The 20721-nt window shown below is 39.3% G+C and overlaps 3 protein-coding genes across 3 annotated transcripts; 2 read left to right on the forward strand and 1 right to left on the reverse strand.

Annotated features, from left to right (window-relative positions):
* Nucleotides 1–1530: 1530 nt before the first annotated feature.
* On the reverse strand, nt 1531–10089 carry tspan36 (tetraspanin 36). The gene is made up of 7 exons (XM_083905420.1): nt 9925–10089; nt 5466–5657; nt 5265–5339; nt 4253–4348; nt 3518–3673; nt 3309–3392; nt 1531–2161 (listed from the first exon to the last, which is right to left on the reverse strand). The coding sequence occupies exons 1-7, from the start codon at nt 9982–9984 to the stop codon at nt 2081–2083; spliced, it is 744 nt and encodes a 247-aa protein (XP_083761546.1). The 5' UTR covers nt 9985–10089; the 3' UTR covers nt 1531–2080.
* LOC310940218 (uncharacterized protein) lies at nt 9983–14395 on the forward strand (the record flags this gene model as incomplete). Its single annotated transcript, XM_083905149.1, is given in 3 exon segments — nt 9983–10117; nt 13606–13719; nt 13721–14395. Coding segments are annotated over 3 exon segments (924 nt in total).
* Nucleotides 14396–17594: 3199 nt separating this feature from the next.
* Nucleotides 17595–20499, forward strand: mpeg1.1 (macrophage expressed 1, tandem duplicate 1; the record flags this gene model as incomplete). Its single annotated transcript, XM_083904396.1, has 2 exons — nt 17595–18044; nt 18178–20499. The coding sequence occupies 2 exons, from the start codon at nt 17595–17597 to the stop codon at nt 19867–19869; spliced, it is 2142 nt and encodes a 713-aa protein (XP_083760522.1). The 3' UTR covers nt 19870–20499.
* Nucleotides 20500–20721: the final 222 nt, after the last annotated feature.

Raw genomic sequence — 20721 nt, forward strand, 5'->3', positions numbered from 1 at the left:
TCTGGACCTTTAACAGATACAAGCTTTTCTTTGTATTTATTGCTCATTGTACTTCTCTATTCCCTAAATCAGATGCATGCAGCAGTGACGCAGTAGGTGAATCAGCTGTGATGATGCGTGTGATGCATAAAATTCTGGATTCTTACGTCCAGATGCTCCCTTTAGGCGTCAGGGTTACAGATGGGATGTAGCGAGGAGGAAATTGTGAATTATTTTAGTTCACAAGTATTTTTCCAGATGTTTTTATTCTGTATCAGGGGAACAGTGGGAAAACATGACTCTTGTTCTCCAGCTTTGTTGTCGAGGTTGAGTTTTCAAAGACGCAAAACAATCGCTTGTTAAAAGTTACACAAAATAAAATGTTAAGCTGAATTAGATGATGGTGGTTATGGCACACTGCTGCTGCTGCTGCTGCTGCTTATTAGAGTATTTGTTCTGTTCTGTGTTTCAGTTCCTCTTTCCTGGCTGACCTCGCTCATTACTGATAGCATCTGACAAATGGAGACATCACAGTGTCGGTAGAGGGTGGCTATAATTATACACACACACACAGACAAATACACATGCACACTTATATTGTCAGCAGCACCTGCTCCTGGTCTTGACAACGCGTGGTCATTATTTATCACGAAGGCAAAATCCAAACAAAACCACGGTGATATTGTACTGGCTCCACATTTGTTTATATAGCCTTTAAAGCGAGGCGTTTGCATTCAGCAGGGGTATTTGTGAGAGGTTTGATGTCAAAAGCTCACAGACGGGAAACAAAAGAGAACAATTTCAGGCCGGATCAAGGAGCAGACGTACAAAAAGACACAGTAGCTGCAGCACAGAGTGAGCCGCGGCATTGTGCGTCCTCTTCACGTTACCTTTACGCATTACTGTCTAAGCAGGGCTCGAAATAAATAAATGATATAGGTGAGGCTGAAATTACAACTGAGGCGTGGTCGGTGTGCAAAGATCCAGAAAGACCAACACCTGAAAGAGCAGAGGTGAAGAGGAAATGGACTCAGTGCAGTGTACAGATTCAAAAATAAGAACTTTTGATGCTTCTCAGTGAGTGAAGGTGAAGCAATGATCAGGCCGAGGAGGAAGACATAAAGCACCAGTGTGTGACTTTCCCTTAAAAACATGTCTGATTGTGTGAGACATAAAACCCACAGTGGGGTTTTCTCACGCTACCTGCAGGATTTGATTTGTTACTGCAACTAAACATGCGACTGCATACACCACCACCATCACAGCTGTGGAGTCTATGTACTTTTATCTTTCAGAAGCTTGTGTGAAATGAGTGAATTTTTTACGTCTCCTGTAAAGGAAGAGGCCTCTTTATCAGTAGAGTCAGAAGGCGTCGGCGATAACCACCATGGGTCATGAATGCTGCAGTAAAAAAAACAACAACATAATAATACAGTATGGGTTCACCTGCATGTCAGAATGCTCCATTATTGCATTTTAAAAGGTGATAAATCTGCAGCAACCTCCAAATTATTGTGAAATATCAAGCATTTTCTTTTTTTAATTTAGAAACATCAGAACCAAACTGCAACCTATAGTTAAATACATCTAAACGACTATTACAGTACATCAATGTCTTTCGTGTGCCCATCGATTTAGTTGGTTAACAATATCGCATTACATTTCTGTAACCGTGCTTACAGTAATTACAATTAATGATTATGGTACATTCCAAGGAACAGTGTTCTGTTAAAAGAATATCAACACAATGACAACATGTAAATGTCTCACAAAATAGCTTTCTTTTCTCCCGTGCTTTCCTCTCCTGTCATGTCAGCTTTAGAAACAAACAAATAATGAGGATTATTTGTATTATGTCAAAGAGAGGCAAATTTGGGTTGTACCAATGCAGGAAGAAAAATGAAATTATTTTGATCACGTCTGAGCAGAATCTGCGTCTTTTATAGGCCATTATTTCCAAAAGAAATTTCCCCACGTGTTTATGTTTGACCTTTATGCTTCTGTACACCCGCAGCATGAGATCGCCCGGGGAAACCCGGGGGGGTGGAGGGGGGGGGGGGATCAAAATGAGAAGATGGTCGGTGGTTTTTCGGATATTTCTTCAGGCGTACAGCGGCTGGTAGCCGTTTCTCCGGCTGCTGGCTTTACAGGTGATCACGCACACGCTCAACATTCCGAAGAGCTGCAACAGGAAACACAAAGGTGGTTAGGAACGCGCTCTTCAAATGTGTTATTTCTGGAGCAGCATGTTTGTGTGAGAATATAATGCGAGGAGTGGACTAGAAAGGAATCTACAGTATGTACAGAGCAACGAGGAAGACATTGTTTTTCCAAGGCCATCCCTGACTCCAGCGAGGAAGATCATATTTAACCCCTAGTGCCTTAGCAGCACGGATCTGTACATGAATAATACACAACTCCTTATATGGACATCCTGGGTGTGTGCGCTCATAAGTCACATATTCAGGCTTCAAAAAACGTGGTTTTTTCATCTTCTTAGATGTTGTTGAGTCAAAGTTATGATTCACATTTTTAGCAGTAATATAAAGTAGCAATAATTGTGCAGAAGTCACACAATTTGACAGTTTTTTCGTTTCTTTTTGTTCATAAAAACGAGCCGAGTGAACTTTGAACTGTGATGTATTTTCAAAATTACACAAATTTGAGTACTTTTTGTTCTGCTGTGTGAAAAAAGGATATAAGAAGCTCTATATTGCACGTTCGTATAGGCTCTCTGTATATACTTTACACAGTAATGGAAGAAAGCTCTGTGTTCTCAGGGTTAAAAGGGAAACTGAATTAAAAAAACTAAAAGGCTGACAGGATGCTGCACTGCACACTTTTGGTTTTAAAAGGGCAGCAAAAGTGGATTTGAAGATGGGTAAATTGGATTCGACTCCCACTATTCAACAGTACATCACCTTGTTCTCCGTCCTCGACGAGCTCTCAGACGCAACGCTACCAGTGCATGGTTAGGAAAACAGATGCACTTTGTATGACATAGTATAGTATGAAGTTTTTGTCAAATTTTGGACCAAAGATAATTTAAAAAAAAAAAGAATTTGAAAATTTTGCATGACATAGTATAGTATGAAGTTTTTGTCAAATTTTGGGCCAAAAATAACTTTTCAAAAAACATTTCAAATTTTGGACGACATCGTATATAGTATGACGTTTATGTCAAGTTAGTGACCAAAACATTTCTTTTCAAAAGAATTGTCCAATTTTGGATGACATAGTAGAGTAGGCACTTGTGGCCTATTGTTTGTGCACACTTCAGACTGTTTTGCAAGTGTGTGGTGCGTCATCCTGCTTTTACTCATCCTTACCTTGATGATGGCAAAGCCCAGGATGACCAGCATGGCGTAGCCCCACACACTCTCGATGAGGTTCTTCAGCTTGACCTCACAACCCTAAAATACAAGCACAACCATAGCGTCAACATCAGAAAATCAGAAACGATCGATCCCATACAAAGGAACACGCTGTACACAGGTGTCAAAAGAGAACAAACAAAAAAAAAAGGGGCGTGATTTACCTCGACGTTAAGCAGAGCTGGTTGATCCAGTCTGCCAGTGCACGCTGTCGATGCGGTGATGTTTTTGCAGCAGGACAGAGGAACTGTGTTGTTGTGACTGGTAAACCAGGTCGTGTTGGACCAGCTGGTGTAATTTTTAACTCCACAGCACTGCAACTGCACAGAGTCAAAGAGGAAATGGGCAGGTGGTTAATAATGATAATAAGAATCATGACAACCTAAATCTCTTTGCTCCATAATCTTCATCTCCAGATAATTTAAATTATAGATTTATTCTTGCAACACTGTTTTTCAAACGATATTTATTATTGCATAAGGAGAACTGAGAAAACTGGACCCCCTTAAATCCCTAAATCTGGATTGAGGGGCAGTTTGTAGGCTTTTGGACGAGGACCCGAGATAACATCCAAACTCATATTTACATGGCAGGAGGAGATCAAGATGTCAAGAGCGTGCAATAAAAGTTATTAATAAACAAAATAAAGTCTAAAAGCAACTGGTGAAGTGAAGGGAAGCCAAAATAGGGAAGAGGTTTTTTGTGCATTTGTAGATCCAATAACATTCTCAGCTCTGCTCAGTTTCATTTACGATCATAGTTCCACATCCAAAGGAATAAAAATCCACATCACAATCTCTACTTGTGTATATGTACTGTGTTGCAACTTTTCTCTGTTTCACAAGAGACAGAAAATTGGGAGAACAAGACGTCTGTGAGAATTCAACTAAAACACAAACCTGATCCTGCAAGTAGTCCACGTTTTTAGTCTCCGTCCCCTGTCCGTCGTACTTTGCTAAGGCGTCGTTCATGGAGCGCTCCAGGTCTCCACTTATCTGGCAGACGAGAGAACAAAAAAGGTTTTGCAGTCGGGTCGTTTCCGAAACATGATGTCATAGTCACATGATAATAAACGGAAGCAGATTTACAAGGATGGAGATGGACTGTGTGACAGAAAAATGACAACGCAACTTATACTGAAGTACTAAATTCATGTGTCTGCACTTTATTTTGTTAGTTATATTTCCAGCAGCTTTCATTTCCTCTAACTATGGAGCTGCTTTATCTACATCTACATCTTTCATATCCGTTCACACGCTGCAACATGGGGTTAAACGTCTTGCTCAAGGACCATCGTAGCTACTAGCAAGAGCCAGGAATTGAACCCACAGCCTTCCAGTTCAAAGACAACTCACCCTACAAGTGAATATTCCTAAAACTGAAGTACATTTTACATCAGAAAATTACTTTTCATACTTAAAGGTGCCATATGTAAGAATGTGGCCAAAAACAGTTACTACACTCAAATTCAAAAATACCGAGGTCTTTTAGGTTTGGTTTTCTGACGTAACTGGCAACCCGTGGTTGCTCGGTAGCTGAGACTCTACTGACTGCAATGATTGGTAGACGGCGGTAGGTGGCGCCACATGCCAAAACATGATTTCAAAACATAAACATGATTTGCCGTCTGCAAAATATTTTTTTTAATGTAAAAATTTTGGCTGTACTGTTGTTGTTGGTGAGTTCAGTTTGTTATATGAACATTATTCCTGAATCTCTGTGAGATATTAGGAGGATTTTATGGCATTTTATTACATAATGCACCTTTAAGTACAGCAAAATGAAACATACTTTAAGTACGTTTACTTAAGTAATATTAAATTTAAAAAAAAGTGACTTCAACTTCTACCAAAGTCATTTTCTGGTAAGATACTTTTACTTTTACTCAAGTATCCCTAAGACTGGACTCACCTTGCCCTGGTAGATGAAGCCAAATGCCAAAGCAGCGACTTCAGCTGCAAACATCACCAAGATGATCACACAGAACTGGGGAGAGAGAAACAAATATGATGTAAATACAAAAACGGAGAGACCAAAAAATGATAAAGAAACACTCAAACATCAAAGTAACCTTTGCTTCTGCTTCCACGAACACACACAAAGCTGACTTACAAAGCTGAGGCCGATCTTAGACTCCCGGAGTGTGGCGCAGCATCCCACCAGGCCGAAGATGAACATCACCACGCTGACGCCGATGATGATCACGGCCGGCACCAGCGCATACCTGTCCTGGATGAAACTGTCAAAGTTGTTGTAGCTTCTGATCACATACGCGCTGATGTACGCCAACACAGCTCCAGCAGCCTGAGAGAGGAGGAGGAAGAAGAAAAAAATGTCTTCATCACGTGTTACAGATTTGAAATTTGACTTATATAAAGAGTGAAAAATAATAACGAGAAGACACTTTTCTCATAAACGGTGGACCAGGACAAATTTACTAGACCACAAAGCCACAGCTGCCCTAAATCATGAGAATTATTAATACTCACAATCATATGTTTATGTTTATGTAATGGTTAATCAGCAAAGCAGTATGTAGAAGCTATTTAACCACAAAGATTATTGTTGTAAAAGCCATTCATTTTCAAATTGACTAGTAAAGCACATTATTCCTTCCTCATTAAGATGTCAAATAATAGTTATTTACTGCATTCTGGAGCTTAGTTTTAGTGGTTCAATGTTGAATGCTGTTTAGATTTGCTGCATGAACAATTCTGGCTTTAGTATCATATCTGTGCTAAAAGAGAAATAACAATTGTAAAATAACGGCTCTACAGTCGAAATATACTGTAACCCTAATAACAAAGACACTGATACATCCCATTTATTTAACCTCCCACTTATAAACATCCACATGAGTACGTCGTTTGTCCTTTTGTGTGTTAAGAGTTAAAAACGTAGCAGGTGATACCATGTGACTGTATCATGAGTGAGAACAAAGCAGCGACCCTCTTTCAGATAGAACACAAAGGAAACCGTTCTGATTGAATCATCTGATACGGCCTCATCTCAGCACATGACGGCAAACGACTGTAAGGTCATCGACGCAGCTCTCGTCACTGCACGTAAAAAGCGCGAAAGTGCACTCGTGCGTCAGCGATCATAAGCCTGTACTGAACTTCATCATCAGACACCTTTAGTCTGCTTTCTGTGCCCCCGTTTAAACATCTGCACTAAATACAGAGACTTCCAAAAACAACTGTTAAGGAACCAAAAAAGCTGTTACATTACATTTGTCATTATCAGTGCTCCTTCCTTCTTTTTGCCCTTTGCCTGTGGTTTTATCTGACGCTCAGTAGATAACGTCTACCTCAGGAAGGAAGCGACATAAATAAATCACAGTGCTGTAAGAAAATATCAAAACACTCAAATATCGCAATTGTGCTGTATCACTATATCGGAAACATACGTTGACAGTGTTTTTGTATTTTTATGAGCAGGTGATAATTTTTTTTGGGTCACACGTTATGATAAGTACATACTATTAAGCATGAGTTAAAGGTGCCATATGTAAGAATGTGGCCAAAAACGGTTACTACATTCAAATTCAAAATACCGAGGTCTTTTAGGTTTCGTTTTCTGACGTAACTGGCAACCCGTGGTTGCTCGGCAGCTGAGACTCTACTGACTGCAATGATTGGTAGACGGCGGTAGGTGGCGCCACATGCCAAAACATGATTTCAAAACATAAACATGATTTGCAGTCCGCAAAATATTTTTTTTAATGCAAATATGTTGGCTGTACTGTTGTTGTTGGTGAGTTCAGTTTGTTATATGAACATTATTCCTGAGTCTCTGTGACATATTAGGAGGATTTTATGTCCAGTTGCTTTAGATTTATCACATAATGCACCTTTAAGCATGAATAAATATTGAATTCATCATTTATTTAACGCATGAATACTCATTAGTATGTAGTTTATAGAAACAGTTATAAATGTTATACTTGTCATTTATAAGCACAGTAGTTATGGAGTAGTTAGAAAACACTGAATTGATCTTTTATAAAGCATGTTTCTGACGTAAATACTCATTAGTATGTGGATTGGGGTAAGCTTAGGTTACCATTTATGACATATATTATATATATTATGACATAATAATAATAATAATAAAAAAATGTATATGCATCAAATAAGCAAAAATAATATATGATAAAGTTTGAGAATGTATATGTAGAATGTATGTATGTAATGTATAATAGTATTATATAAGTTTATTCTTCTTACTACTCCTTTTCGGACATGTTAAACTCTATTTTGTTTTATTTTTGGCAAAAAAAGTAGAAAAAAGTTATTATTATGCTATTATTATTATTTTTTTCTTTTCATTACTTCTTTTTTGTTGCTGTCGTTATTCCTCATATGTTTGAAATAAACTAAAACTAAACTAGGTTAAATGAGTAAAACTAATAAATAATGAGTATTAATGCGTTATAAATGATGAATTCAATATTTATTAATGCCTAACTAATGCTTAATGGTGTGCACTTACTATAAAGTGTTACCCCTTTAAAAAAATAAACTATTTGGGGGACAAATATCGTGATATTGCTTAGCTTATTGATACTATTCGTCATCCATGTATAGTGATAATGATTTGTGCACTCTTAGAAATAAGGGTTCCAAAAGTGTTCTTCTACAAGGGCTGAGGTTCTACCTGGAACCATTTGCTTCTGAAAAACCCTTTCCCGAAGAAAGGGTTTGTCAAGGGTTCTTGGTAACACTGATGGTTCCAGTAAAAACCATTTTGATCGAGAGAACCCTTTGAAACCCCTTTCCTGAATAAAGGGTTTTAAAAGGGTTCTTGGTGGAACCTTTATAAAAAGGTTCTACCTGGAGCCAAAAAGGGTTCTCCTATGAGGACAAGCCGAAGAACCTTATATGGTTCTGCTTAGCACTTTTATTTCTAAGAGTGTAATCGAAAACCAGAGCCTTATGGTCTTCTGACCAACTGCTGCTGGAGGTTCCTAAAACCAGACTTAAAACTTTTAAATCCTCCCTTAAAACCCACTCCTTCATAAATGAGCAAATGCTAATATTATTATTAGCTTTTATATATTATATTATTGTTGCTCTAGAAATAAAGTTTGAGAGTCGAGTCGAGCACCGCCTGATTTTTTTTGTTGCCAACACACAGCCCTAATAAATAAATAAATAAGGAAAACTCATGATTACTTCCCCCTTCTAATGGTATGAGTGATAAACCCTATATGTGAGAATGTGTGTGACCTAACAATCATTCATGCCACATGACTCACTACTCTTAATCACCCCACAGTCACGGGATCCCTGTGGAGGACTGTGTCTTCCACCCCCCCCCTCCCCCCCCCGCTCCCTCCATCCCCCCAACCAAAAAAGACTCACCCCCCATATAATCTGTCCACAAACTCTGATCTTGTACTTAAGAAGCAGCACAAAGAGGCTTACAAATCATACAGCGTTACCTCTGTGGAATGCCACAGAAAACCTCCAGTGGGCATGACTGTGTGTGATAATGTACGTCAGAGCTGATTCTTCGGGGGGGAAGATGGGATGGATTTTCACAAAAAGAAGTGTCATGTGTTCTCCTCACATTTACTATCAATCACCCAGTTTGTCCAGAAGACGGATTACATTTGTTTATTAAATATAATAAACCATGAAGGTTGGAATTTGGTTGCATAATGTTATTTCCTAAAAAAATCTGTCAGTTAGAGCGAAAAAAAAATTAGTGAGAAAAGTTGATTTAATAATAATATTCATTCCAGTACAAGGACTTGGATTGTATAGTACTCGGCTGTTTGCCCCACATTCTTTATCAACAGCTAATTTAATATTATATATATGTGTATGCGTGAGAAGCAGCTGTAAAACACAGGATAAACACAGATTATATGACTGAGATATCTCTATAATTCTGTTATTTCCTGGTTAAAAGGTTGCAATAATAATAATAATAATAATAACAATAAAACAACCTGCTGTGTCTTAATATAAGTACACACATAGGAATTCCTGATGAGAAATAAAAGAATGAAAGTTCATGAACGTCTCGAGGTGGGAAAACGAATAGAGAAGATACTTAATAATGTGAATATTTAAATAAACCATGCTTGTTTTCTTTTGGAAATAAACACCGTGCACATGTTTTCTGACAGTAATGTAATTATACTGACATGAGCGCCAGACGGAGACGTTTACTTTCCCTTCATTAGCCGTTTACCTCCAAAGGAGAGAGGAGATCAGACACAAAAACAGGAGTTTTGTTTTTTGACATGTGGCCTCATGTCACACAGTGACACATCAGTGGTCTTGAATTTGAATAATCCACTGCGTAGTTTAAAAATCACTTCTGCCTCTGTGCATGTGAGCCAGAATAGATCAAATCAAGAAAAATGAGGAAGTGCAGAGTGTAGAAATAAAAAAAAAACAGCAGCTGGGTGTCACGATGTTAAAAGTTACACAATTGATTTGTTCCACTAATAATATATAAATACAATGAATTCCCACTGACACCACCATCAACAACAACCACATATATATCCATGTCATGAATTCAAATCCCTAGAGAAATAACAAATGGGACTCACCCAGAATATCAAGCTGAGGAGGAGGAGGACGCTCTTCGATGTTAAAATCCCGCAGTCCATGTTGAGCGTTGGGAGGCGAAGGACGAGATGGAAGAAGAAGAAGGACAGCGGAGTCGTCGGGGGTCCAGGTTTTTATCTCGGTCTCAGCTCGGTGCTGATGCTTCGAGTCACAAGTTTCTTCAGCTTGGCTGCAGTGAGTGTGATCACATGGTCACATGATTGGAGGAGGAGGAGGAGGAGGAGGAGGAGGAGGAGGAGGAGGAGGAGGAGGAGAGCAGCAAAACAGGTTCTACAGACTCTCTATCAGCTGGGAATTGACATCACACAAACACCACTCCCACACAGAGGAGAGGGGGAAATGACAGAGGAGGACACAGGAGCCTTCAGTGGATCACTTAAAAAGTAATAAATAAATAAATACTAATTATTTTTGTTTTCTCAAAGCCTGCGCCTTATTTATTTTTTTCCAGACACAGTTATCTGCCGCCGCTTATCAGTGTGATTGAGTAACAGTTGGAAGTGAGGCAGCTATTAATCAGTGGATTTGCTCAAAAAGGTCCAAAAGGTCAGCGGATAAAAATAGTTTCCCCTTCTTTCTTGACTGAGGCAACATCTTACGACCCGATGTTGTATTATGTTATAAATGAAAAGGCCCAGTGTTGTACGATTTAAGCAGCGGAATTTAATATAATTATACGTAATTGATTCATAACTGCGCTATCACAATGTACGGAATTGTTGTTTAGAGAAGGAGCCGTGAATATTTACGCTTTGGTCACGCCGACTGTGGAGGTTAAAAGTCCAAACGTGAAGTCACGCTCCCGCAGTTGAACGCATTCCAGTTGACAAATTGGAAATCGGCATAAACGGCGTAGCAACACATGCATGGATAAAAAAAAAAAAGACAGAACCCTAACCCTCACTATTGACGGATTTGCGAGGTTGTTCCGACTTTCTGAGTTGGAAATCATACGCGCGGGGGCGTTCCCGTTGGAAATTCCAACTAGGAACTCTGAAATTCAGACTTACAACTACGTCAGGGACATACTATTATACTGTATCAGGAGATTTATTTTCTGATATTCCAGATATTTCACTGGTTGCTCATACTATAAAGACAAGGCTGTCCAGATTTTTACCGTCTGCTTCCTGCAGCTCAATAAACTGCACTCTAGGAAGAGCGGCCAGAACAAGTACGGCGGAGAACTCGAGTGTCTTTAAGAGGTTTTATTCTACACTCTACTTAATAGGTTGCAAACCGACAAATAATCGTACTGGTTCTGATGATCTAGTAATATACAAGAAAGTGCTTTCATGACAATTGAGCTTTGATGACAACTGAGCTTTGATTACGCACTGCACATGGTCCATACCTGCTGGAAAGTTCTACAAAGGCTGTGTATAAAGATGTAATATACTCCCAAAATACTATAATGTCTAAACCATGGCAATCTCTACTGATTAGCACATGTTTGTGCTATTCTATTCACCAAAAACAGGTCATTTAATAAGGAGTCTTCAGTTTAAAAATGACCACTAAATTAATCATAAATTTGTTTTTTCTGACTTGGCCACATCTCCTTACACACTGATAACTGATTACTATAGTGGCCTGCAGTAATATATATACATATACATATATATATATACATATATATATATTCATATATACACACATATATACACATATATATATACAGTATACAAATATATATATACACACAAATATATACATATATACATATATACAAATATATACATATATATATATATATACAGTATACATATATATTATATATACACACATATATATATACACATACATACATATACACATATACATATATATATACACACAAATATATACATATATACACATATATATATATATATATACATATATATATACATATATATATAAATAAATATGATATAAAACATTTTTTCGGTCATCTAACTTCTTTTTCACTTCATACCGATATTAAAACTTGACCTGCTTTGAATTTCAAGAATTTGTATTTGTATTCTAGATCTGATGTATGAAGTTTGCATGAAGTTTTTGTCCCGTGAAAATGTTGTTTTAAAACTGCATACATGATTCCCATAAGTGATTGAGAAGTATAAATTACACTTCACGCTCATTATAGCGTTGCTAAAGCAATAAAGCTAATGGTGGCCTAAGGCTTTTGCACAGCACTGTATGTGTCATGTGCAACAGGAGGAGGCGCCATCAGTGACAGACGGCAGACGGCAACAAAACTTTTGCTCATGCTCACACTCTCACACACTGACCCCACAGTGAGGACACCCTAACCCCTAACTCAAACTCTAACCCTATAAAACCAGAACTTAAACCCCCCCCAAAAAAGCCATTTAAAGACGCGAGGACCAGCCAAAACGTCCTCACTTTGCACGGCGCGATTTGCGGTCCTCACAAAGCCACCAACAAAAGAACACACACACACACAGTGATCAAAGGTTATTATAGTCAACGAAAACTAAAATTGATAAACAATAATAATAAAATAAAAGAATATAATAATAATATGAAGTGCATTTCTTTTTTCTTCGCCATGCAATTTTGAAAGGTTGTATTTTCATTCATGATAAAGTATTTTCAATGTGTATTTGTTAACAATGTGTGGCATCAGGCTACCCGAGTTAAACGTAACATTCATTATGTAGTTGATTGGGTTGAGTTGGTTCATCTAAGGGAAACAAATCTCTAGTTTTTTATTATTTTTCTTTTTTTTAATGTATGATGCACATTTTGCACTTCAGGCTAAGTTCTAGTTATATTTGACTCAGGGATGGTTGTTCATGTGTCTTAATACATGTTTTTTTTTTTTTTTTTAAATCTCCTTTTTGTGTTGAGTTTTTGAGACACAATACTTATTATGACCCGACAAATACTCCATATTACAAAGTTTGTAATATATTATAGATATTATTAGAAAAATCTCTAATTAGAGCATATTTGTGCCCTCTGTACTGGAGGTTAAGGAGTCTTCAGTTTAAAAATGACCACTAAATTCAGCTTGAATTCGTTTTTTTCTGACTTGACCGCACCTCCTTTACACACTGATAACTTTCTGGCAGACGTCCATGTCTGTCCACACAGAGAGGCGTACAGTGGCCTACAGTAATATATATATATCTATAAATATGATGATATAAAACTTTATTTATTCAGTCATCTAACTTCTTTTTTTTCACTTCATGCCGATATTAAAACTTTACCCGCTTTGAATTTCAAGAATTTGTATTTGTGTTCCAGATCTGATGTCTTCAGAGAATCTGTGTTTCTTTGGTCGTGTTTATATGAACGTAATTAGCAATAAATTGATGAATCGAAACAAAGTTTTCAGTCAGTATGTACAACACGGTACTATTGAACGTTATTAGGATAAAAAAAAGTCTGTGAACAATTATTTGGGGGTTGTAACTTTGCTGAAATGTCCAAAAACACACGCCTGATACGACCCTTGAAAAACACAAGCTTACAACTACACTGTAAATGCTTACAATTTTACTGAATTTCTAAATAAAAATGGTAGATATAGACAGCGAATAAAAGGCTGATCATTATGATGTGCTCTTAATATCGACATGTGACATTTTACACTGGATTTTTGCCGAAAAATCAACCTGGAGAAAACACAACTCACTCAAATTTGAGAGGGAGAGAAGAGGGCGCGCTCTGCGTCGGCGGGACTCACTCTCCACGGTTCTCATCAGGGCTTTATCTACCCTCAACCTGTCAAGAGGACAAGCAGAGATACCACTCTGTCCTCGTTTTTTTTTCTCTCGACCTCACTCATCCGATCTTAGCTGCGGTGCTTTCACAATGTCTTCTTCTGCTGGGATCGTTTCACCTTCAGACGCTCAGGCCAAACCTCCAAGGCAGAGAGCCAGGCCACCGCAGAAGAAGACCTGTCCGGCGTTGTCTGCCCTGATACTGAAAGCTGTGTCTGTGTGCCCGGCGCGTGGGGGTATGTCTCTGCCAGCACTGAAGAAAGCTCTTCAGGGTGGAGGATACGACGTGGCGAAGAACAAAGCCAGAATCCTCACCAGTGTCAAACGCTTGGTGGGCAACAAAAGCCTGCTCCAGACCAAGGGCACTGGGGCCGCAGGCTCCTTCAAGACGAACAAGAAGGTCCCCGCACCTAAGAAGAAGAAGGTGGTGAAAAAGAAGAAGGCCAAAAAGGTCAGCACCAAGAAAGAAACTGCCGATGGCACTCCGGTGGCCAAGAAGTCACCGAAGAGAAAGGTGAAGAGTCTAAAGAGCCCCAAGAAGCCAACTGTGGCCAAGCCAAAGAAGCCAAAGAAGCCAAAGAGCCCCAAGAAGCCAACTGTGCCCAAACCGAAGAAACCAAAGAGCCCCAAGAAGCCAAATGTGCCCAAACCGAAGAAACCAAAGAGCCCCAAGAGGGTGCAGTCTACCAGGACCAGGTCTGCTGTCAGAAAGTGAACACTACATGTTTCCCAGTACTGTGTTTAACTTTGCGTGGACTGAACATCTGCATTCAAACCAAAAAAAAGAGGTTTGCTAATGCTACTTTACAGCTTTTGTGTATAGTTTTGAAAATGCTATTTTTTTTTACACACATTTTCCTGCCACAACCCTTGAGGGTCTGCATTGAGCTGAATTGTCGGAAATAATAAAGCTTTTTTTTTATAGCTTACAGAGTGTGTCCTGTGTGTGTTTTTAAGTGACAAACTGGACGTAGCAGATGATATTCCCCCTATGAGCATAACTGTATCGCGACAGTTAACATCCTAAACTGACAAAAACAATCCTTAATTGAGCTTTTTTTTTTTTATGAAATTGAAAATATACAGTCATAGTTTCCCCACCCGAGAAGTTCTCAGTGTGCAAAGAGTTGTAAATATCTACATCTGCGGTGGAAATGACGGCAGGAAACACTGTCCGACGCACTCACTTCTTGAATTAGTTTCTAAAACGAGAATAATTATTTTTTACTATTATTAGTAGTATTATTATTCTAAATAATAATACTAAAATTTCACATTAAAAGACATACACATAGTCCCCAAGTGGTCACTTTTAGGCCACTGAAGGGTTACAAACATATACATCACTGTAATCATTTTTAATTTAAGTAATAATTATAAGGAGTTTTCCTTTACTTTCACTTGAGCCATGTCTGTTCAAGGCTAAAGTGTGAGCCGATCATTTCTTGATTAATTACTAGTTATAAACCCAGACTTTTTGTGCGCACGTCTGGTGGTAGAGCTGCTCAAACTCTCATAAAGAAGACTTTTTTTTTTAACTAAACTTAATGACACTTGGCAGTAAGATGGAATAAATCTCCAATCTTTTGCACTGACTAATGTATGGTGTCAAGCATGTGACGTGTAATATGCAGAATAACGGGTTGGGACCGTGGCTGATAATAAGTCTGCAGCTGGTGATGGAGCGCAAAACATCAGCCAATCGTAGCGAACAACAGCGCGAGGACTCAAAGGGTGGAGACGTTAAAGCTCCTCTTATCTGCAGCAGGAGGGAAAACGCATGACAGTGCAACTGTATTGATAGTGACGTGACGCTTATGAACGGGTTAACTCATCCTCAGACCTCACAGCTGATGGGATTTGGAGAGCAAAGTGAATAGTTTGGTGTGTGAGAATAGATGGTTAAGTGTTTGAGTGTGTCGTCCTTTACGAGTGTGTCAGTATGACAAACTACTTGAAGCTCTTTGGTGGATGTGACTCATGTCTGGTGACTCACTGAGCCGCAGAGTTCACGAGCTTAAAGGGTATACTTCATCGATTTGAATGTGGCTTTGTATTGCTAGAATAGCAGTAGTATTTTTTTTAAGTTTTCCCTTATCCAAATGTGCCCTACTGTGAGTCAAATGACGCGTTTAGCATCACAGTAGGGCAAATTTTGAAAAATGGAAAACACATTATTTACAACTCAGTGAAAAACTGAGGGAGGGAAGCACATTTTCTAAAAAAATACTACTGCTATTCTAGCAATACAAAGCCACATTCAAATCGGTGAAGTATCCCTTTAATAGTTTTGCTGTTGTCGCCATCTACTGGCCACAACATCAAGTTGAAAAAAAAAGTTGACATTTTAAAAGCAAAGCCAATGCCTTACTTATTTATTGAAGGTTTTAACTGAAATGCATTATTACCAGTTGTGTCAATCTATTCTATTTTGATTTATTTAATTATTTTATCTATTTTCTTTTATTAGTCTACTGCAACCATTCATAAATGCAGTGGCCCATTTCAAAATGTATATACATACATATATGTATATATACATATAGATACACACATATATACATGCATACATATACATGCACACATATATACACATACATATACACACATATATATACATACATATACACACATATATATACATACATATACACACATATATATACATACAGATATACACACATACATATACATAAATACATATACATATATACATATACACACATATATACATATACATGCATATATACATACATATATATATACATACACATACACATGCATATATACATACACATACATATATACATACATATATATACATACACATACATATATATACATACACATACATATACACATACCTAAATATATATACATATATACACATACACATATATACATATATTCATATACATATATAACATGACTACTTTTAAATATGAAGTTTTGGAATTTGGAGTTCTTAACAAAACTTCTCACTGCCCATGAGAGGGCATACATTAAATCACTGCCTTACACTGAATCTCTCATTTTAATTATTTACATTTAAAAAAATAATCTGCCCTTTAGTACATTTGTCTCCTCATCTAAATCTTTACTCACCTGCATTTGTTGTTTCCTCATTTCATGTTCTGATAGCAGTGGTGTTTCACTTCCTCTTTCTTTCTCTGTACATGGGGTGTGTGACGTGTGTGTGGTGGTTTTATTATTTTTACTCTCTAAAGCACCTCGTGTGTCGTTTGTAGAGCTTGTGTTAAGACAAAAAGTTAGTGTAGATAAGATCAATTGTGGAAGTTCAGAGAAGTCTGTGTGATAGTTGTAAAGATGTGAGATCATTTGTGATTTAATGATTAATGTTCCTGCCGTTTCAACCCACAATAAACGAGAAACAGACGTACTGTAAAAGTTTGCACATGTTTAAAAGCAATTCTGGATCGATTGTAATAACTTTATTTACTGTCTCGTAAAAACATCGTCTTCTTGCCAAACACGTTCAGGCATTAGAGCTGGGTCGATGACTCAGACCTCGGAAAGTCCGGGACAATTTAACTAAGGTGCAACCATGTGACACTTCATCTCCATAGCAACTTGATTTTAGTGCATTGTTTTCATATCTGCTTTCTGTTCCCGCGTGTAGGAGGAAGTCTCCAAATAATGTCGACCTCACAAATACTCAATTACGAAAAAAACAAAAAAAAATCTGTAGTGTAACAGATGTGTTGATGTTCTGATACACTGGATTAAGATTCAGTAGAAAAGAAAAAACAAAAAAACTTTTTAAGTTTCACTGACAGAGAAGTGAAAGTAAAATACTGGTCTCCCTTACCTCAAAGTCACGTGATACACAGCAACAAGGAGGAACTTGGCTGAGATCATAGACAGTGTTGAGCCTCATTCCAGACACAGTCACCATGAAGACAGCCGTGGTTCTCCTGTCTCTCTCCCTCCTCCACCTCTCCGGTGCTGTCCCAGTCAGCCGCCCGACCAACTGGCTCAGACAATGTCGCGCCTCCACCAACCTCTCCGTCACGGCACTGGAGGTGCTGCCCGGCGGAGGCTGGGACAACCTTCGGAACATGGATATGGGCCGGGTCATGAACCTCAGCTACTTCCAGTGCCAGACCACTGAGGACGGGGTCTACCTCATCCCGGACGAGGTGTTTGTGATCCCCCACAAGGAGACGGGTGTGGAGACCAGCTCAGAGTTAATCAGCTCCTGGCTGGAGCAGAAAAGCTCGACATCTCAGAGCATCAATGCAGACATATCTTTCTTCTCTGTGCTGAACGGCAAATTTTCAATTGAGAGCCAGAGGATGAAAACCCATCAGATCCGAGACTCGGCGACTACAGCCAGAGTCCAGGTGAGCTTCTATTTTGCTATGTTTTGCATGTGAAATGAGGTTTAAATCTTTTATGCCCTCATATAGAGATTATAGAAATAACATGGTTTTCCTTAAATACTTTGTAATGCTATTATACTCCTTTTGTTCAAAGGTTCGCAACTTCATCTACACCGTTAAGGCTTATCCAGGCTTCACCCTGGACACACGCTTTGCCCAACAAGCCAAAGAGATTGCGGATGCGATTGAAAACAACCAGACAAAAAATGCAGACTATCTCTCAGAGAGAATGGTGTTGGACTTTGGGACTCATGTTATCACTAGTGTTGATGCCGGGGCCTCTTTGATAGAGGAAGACTATCTCACTTCCTCATATGTGTCCGACAGTACATCACAGAGTGTGACTGTTAAAACGGCGGCCGGCTTCAACTTTTTTGACAAAGTCAAGTTTGACATAAGCAGTCAGAACACCCAACAGAGCTCAGTACTTCAAACCTATCAGTCCAACATTCAGTACTCGCTCACCCAAAGCCACGGAGGCACACCCTTCTATCCTGGCATCACTCTGAAGACGTGGCAGGAAAGTACCAGGAACAACCTCGTTGCAATTGATCGCACTGGATTTCCCCTACAGTACTTCATCAACGCCAAAACCTTCCCCGATCTGCCACAGCCCACGGTCGGAAAGGTGGCTCTTAAAGTGAGTGAGGCCGTAGAGCGATACTACAAAGTCAACACCCGGCCCGGCTGTGTCGACGTCGACTCCAAGAACTTTAACTTCCAGGCCAACGTCGACGACGATTCTTGCGAAGGCCCCGCAACCAACCTCAGTTTTGGAGGCGTCTATCAAGTCTGTACTCAGCTGAGCGCAGACGCAGGTCCCCTTTGTGACGCTTTGGCTCAGAAAAACCCCGACACGGGTGACTTCTCATGTCGCTCCCCGTATGTGCCAACTTTATTGAGATCAGAAGTGAGATCGCAGGGCTACAACGCACACCAGTGCTACAAGCACAAGTACGCCTGTGGATTTTTGTGGTTGTCCACTTGTTATAGATTAGTGTGCCAGGACAACTACTACGTTCGCTCAGCTCGCATCGACACCTACTGGTGCTCTGTGAGCGGAATGGCCCCAGACAACTCTGGTTATCTGTTTGGAGGCATCTACAGCCCCTCCCTCCTGAACCCCATCACCAAAGCCAAAAGTTGCCCCGCAAACTTCATCCCACTGAAGTTTCTTTCCGACGGCCAAACGATCTGCGTGAGTAACGACTTTGAGGCTGGAACCAAATACGCAGTGCCATTCGGAGGCCTCTTCAGCTGCCAGTCAAGCAACCCACTGGCAGGAGGCCAACGCCGCTGCCCTCCCAAGTTCAGCCAGCACCTCGCCACAGTGAGCGACGGCTGTGAAATTCTATACTGTGTCCAGTCAGGATTGTTCACAGGTGGGGATCTGCTGCCAATCCATTTGCCTCCCTTCACCAAACCGCCGATCCTCAACATGCAATCCACCAACACTGTACTGGTTATGACTGAGGGAGACAAGAGCTGGGTCAGAGTGGGAGAGACCAAGATGTGGAAACTGGCCAAACCGGACGAAATACAGGACATTGTACGTAAGCTCAACCCAGAATTGAATGAGCTGTCCCCCGGAGGAAAGGCAGGAGTGGCCTTTGGGGTGATGGGTTTGATGGCGCTGCTGGTCATCGGAGGAGTGGTCCTGATGAAGAGGAGGAGGAGGAGGGGGCAGCTGTTGCCCAGGTTTGGGTCAGCTCAAGGCTACGAGGCAATACATGGAGAGGATGAGGGTGACGTCACAGAGACGGAGACGCAGCAAAATGTGGATTGAAGAAAAAAAAAAGAAATCACAGCTCGGAGATGATTTGGCTTCTGCCGTTAGTTAATCTGCCTGTTTCACCGTATCCCTCACTTCCTCTTCAGCATTAGTTGATTATCAACTCAGATATCACTTCCATGCATCTTATCGCCCTGTAAGACATCATATTTGAATCCGCTGCATTATTATTGTTTTTTTTTATGAAATCAATTATGAATTAATTCATTTGTATGTGTGCACATTAATTGGGGCTTATTTTTGCTCAGTAGTATGATGTGTTCGTCAACTCTGGACAATATCTTTACTGTATTAACATGGATCTTGTGTTTGAAGAGTCAGTCGTGCCTTTTAATAATAAAAAAAAGGAGAAGCAGGAAGTAGAAGTGATTTACTGTGGTTACAGTGAAGCAATGCTGCCCCCACATGGTCAAGATGCACATGGTCATTACAAACGTTCATGGACATGAATATTTTTGTAGGATTTTGTTTAAATGTACAATGCATAAAGCATTTTCTATTACAATTTTGTAAGAAATAATTTTTTTTATGATAATAATAAGTATTTTTTATTAATATGTATATATTTGTACCATGAAAATGAAACTCTTCTGCCTTGCACTGCAATTGTTACCGATTAAATCATTTTAAATGACTTCATGGGTATGCGTTGTCGTATTTTTTACTGGATTTATGCATTTATGTACCCAAAATACTTAGAACAAACAGGTCACATTGATGTGCGTTTGTTTTCTGCCCTTGAGGTACAAAAGAGGAGGAAACGGTTCAAGCGGACACACAGCGGTGAAGGCCTGCTGCAAATATAGCATCAAAGCACATATAAGTTTTCTAAAATCGAACTGCAAA

Source organism: Microchirus variegatus (assembly GCF_963457635.1).
Source record: "Microchirus variegatus genome assembly, chromosome: 18".
NCBI classification, from domain to species: domain Eukaryota; kingdom Metazoa; phylum Chordata; class Actinopteri; order Pleuronectiformes; family Soleidae; genus Microchirus; species Microchirus variegatus.

Bases quoted from the DNA above. Each gene is read 5' to 3' on its own strand.
- tspan36 (XM_083905420.1), bottom strand. From the start codon at position 9,984: ATGGACTGCGGGATTTTAACATCGAAGAGCGTCCTCCTCCTCCTCAGC. The intron at 3,674-4,252 runs GTTTGTGTTTTA...GACTCTGTGCAG, and splicing joins TGGACTACTTGCAGGATCAG to TTGCAGTGCTGTGGAGTTAA. The intron at 3,393-3,517 runs GTAAATCACGCC...CTTGTATTTTAG, and splicing joins CAGCTCTGCTTAACGTCGAG to GGTTGTGAGGTCAAGCTGAA.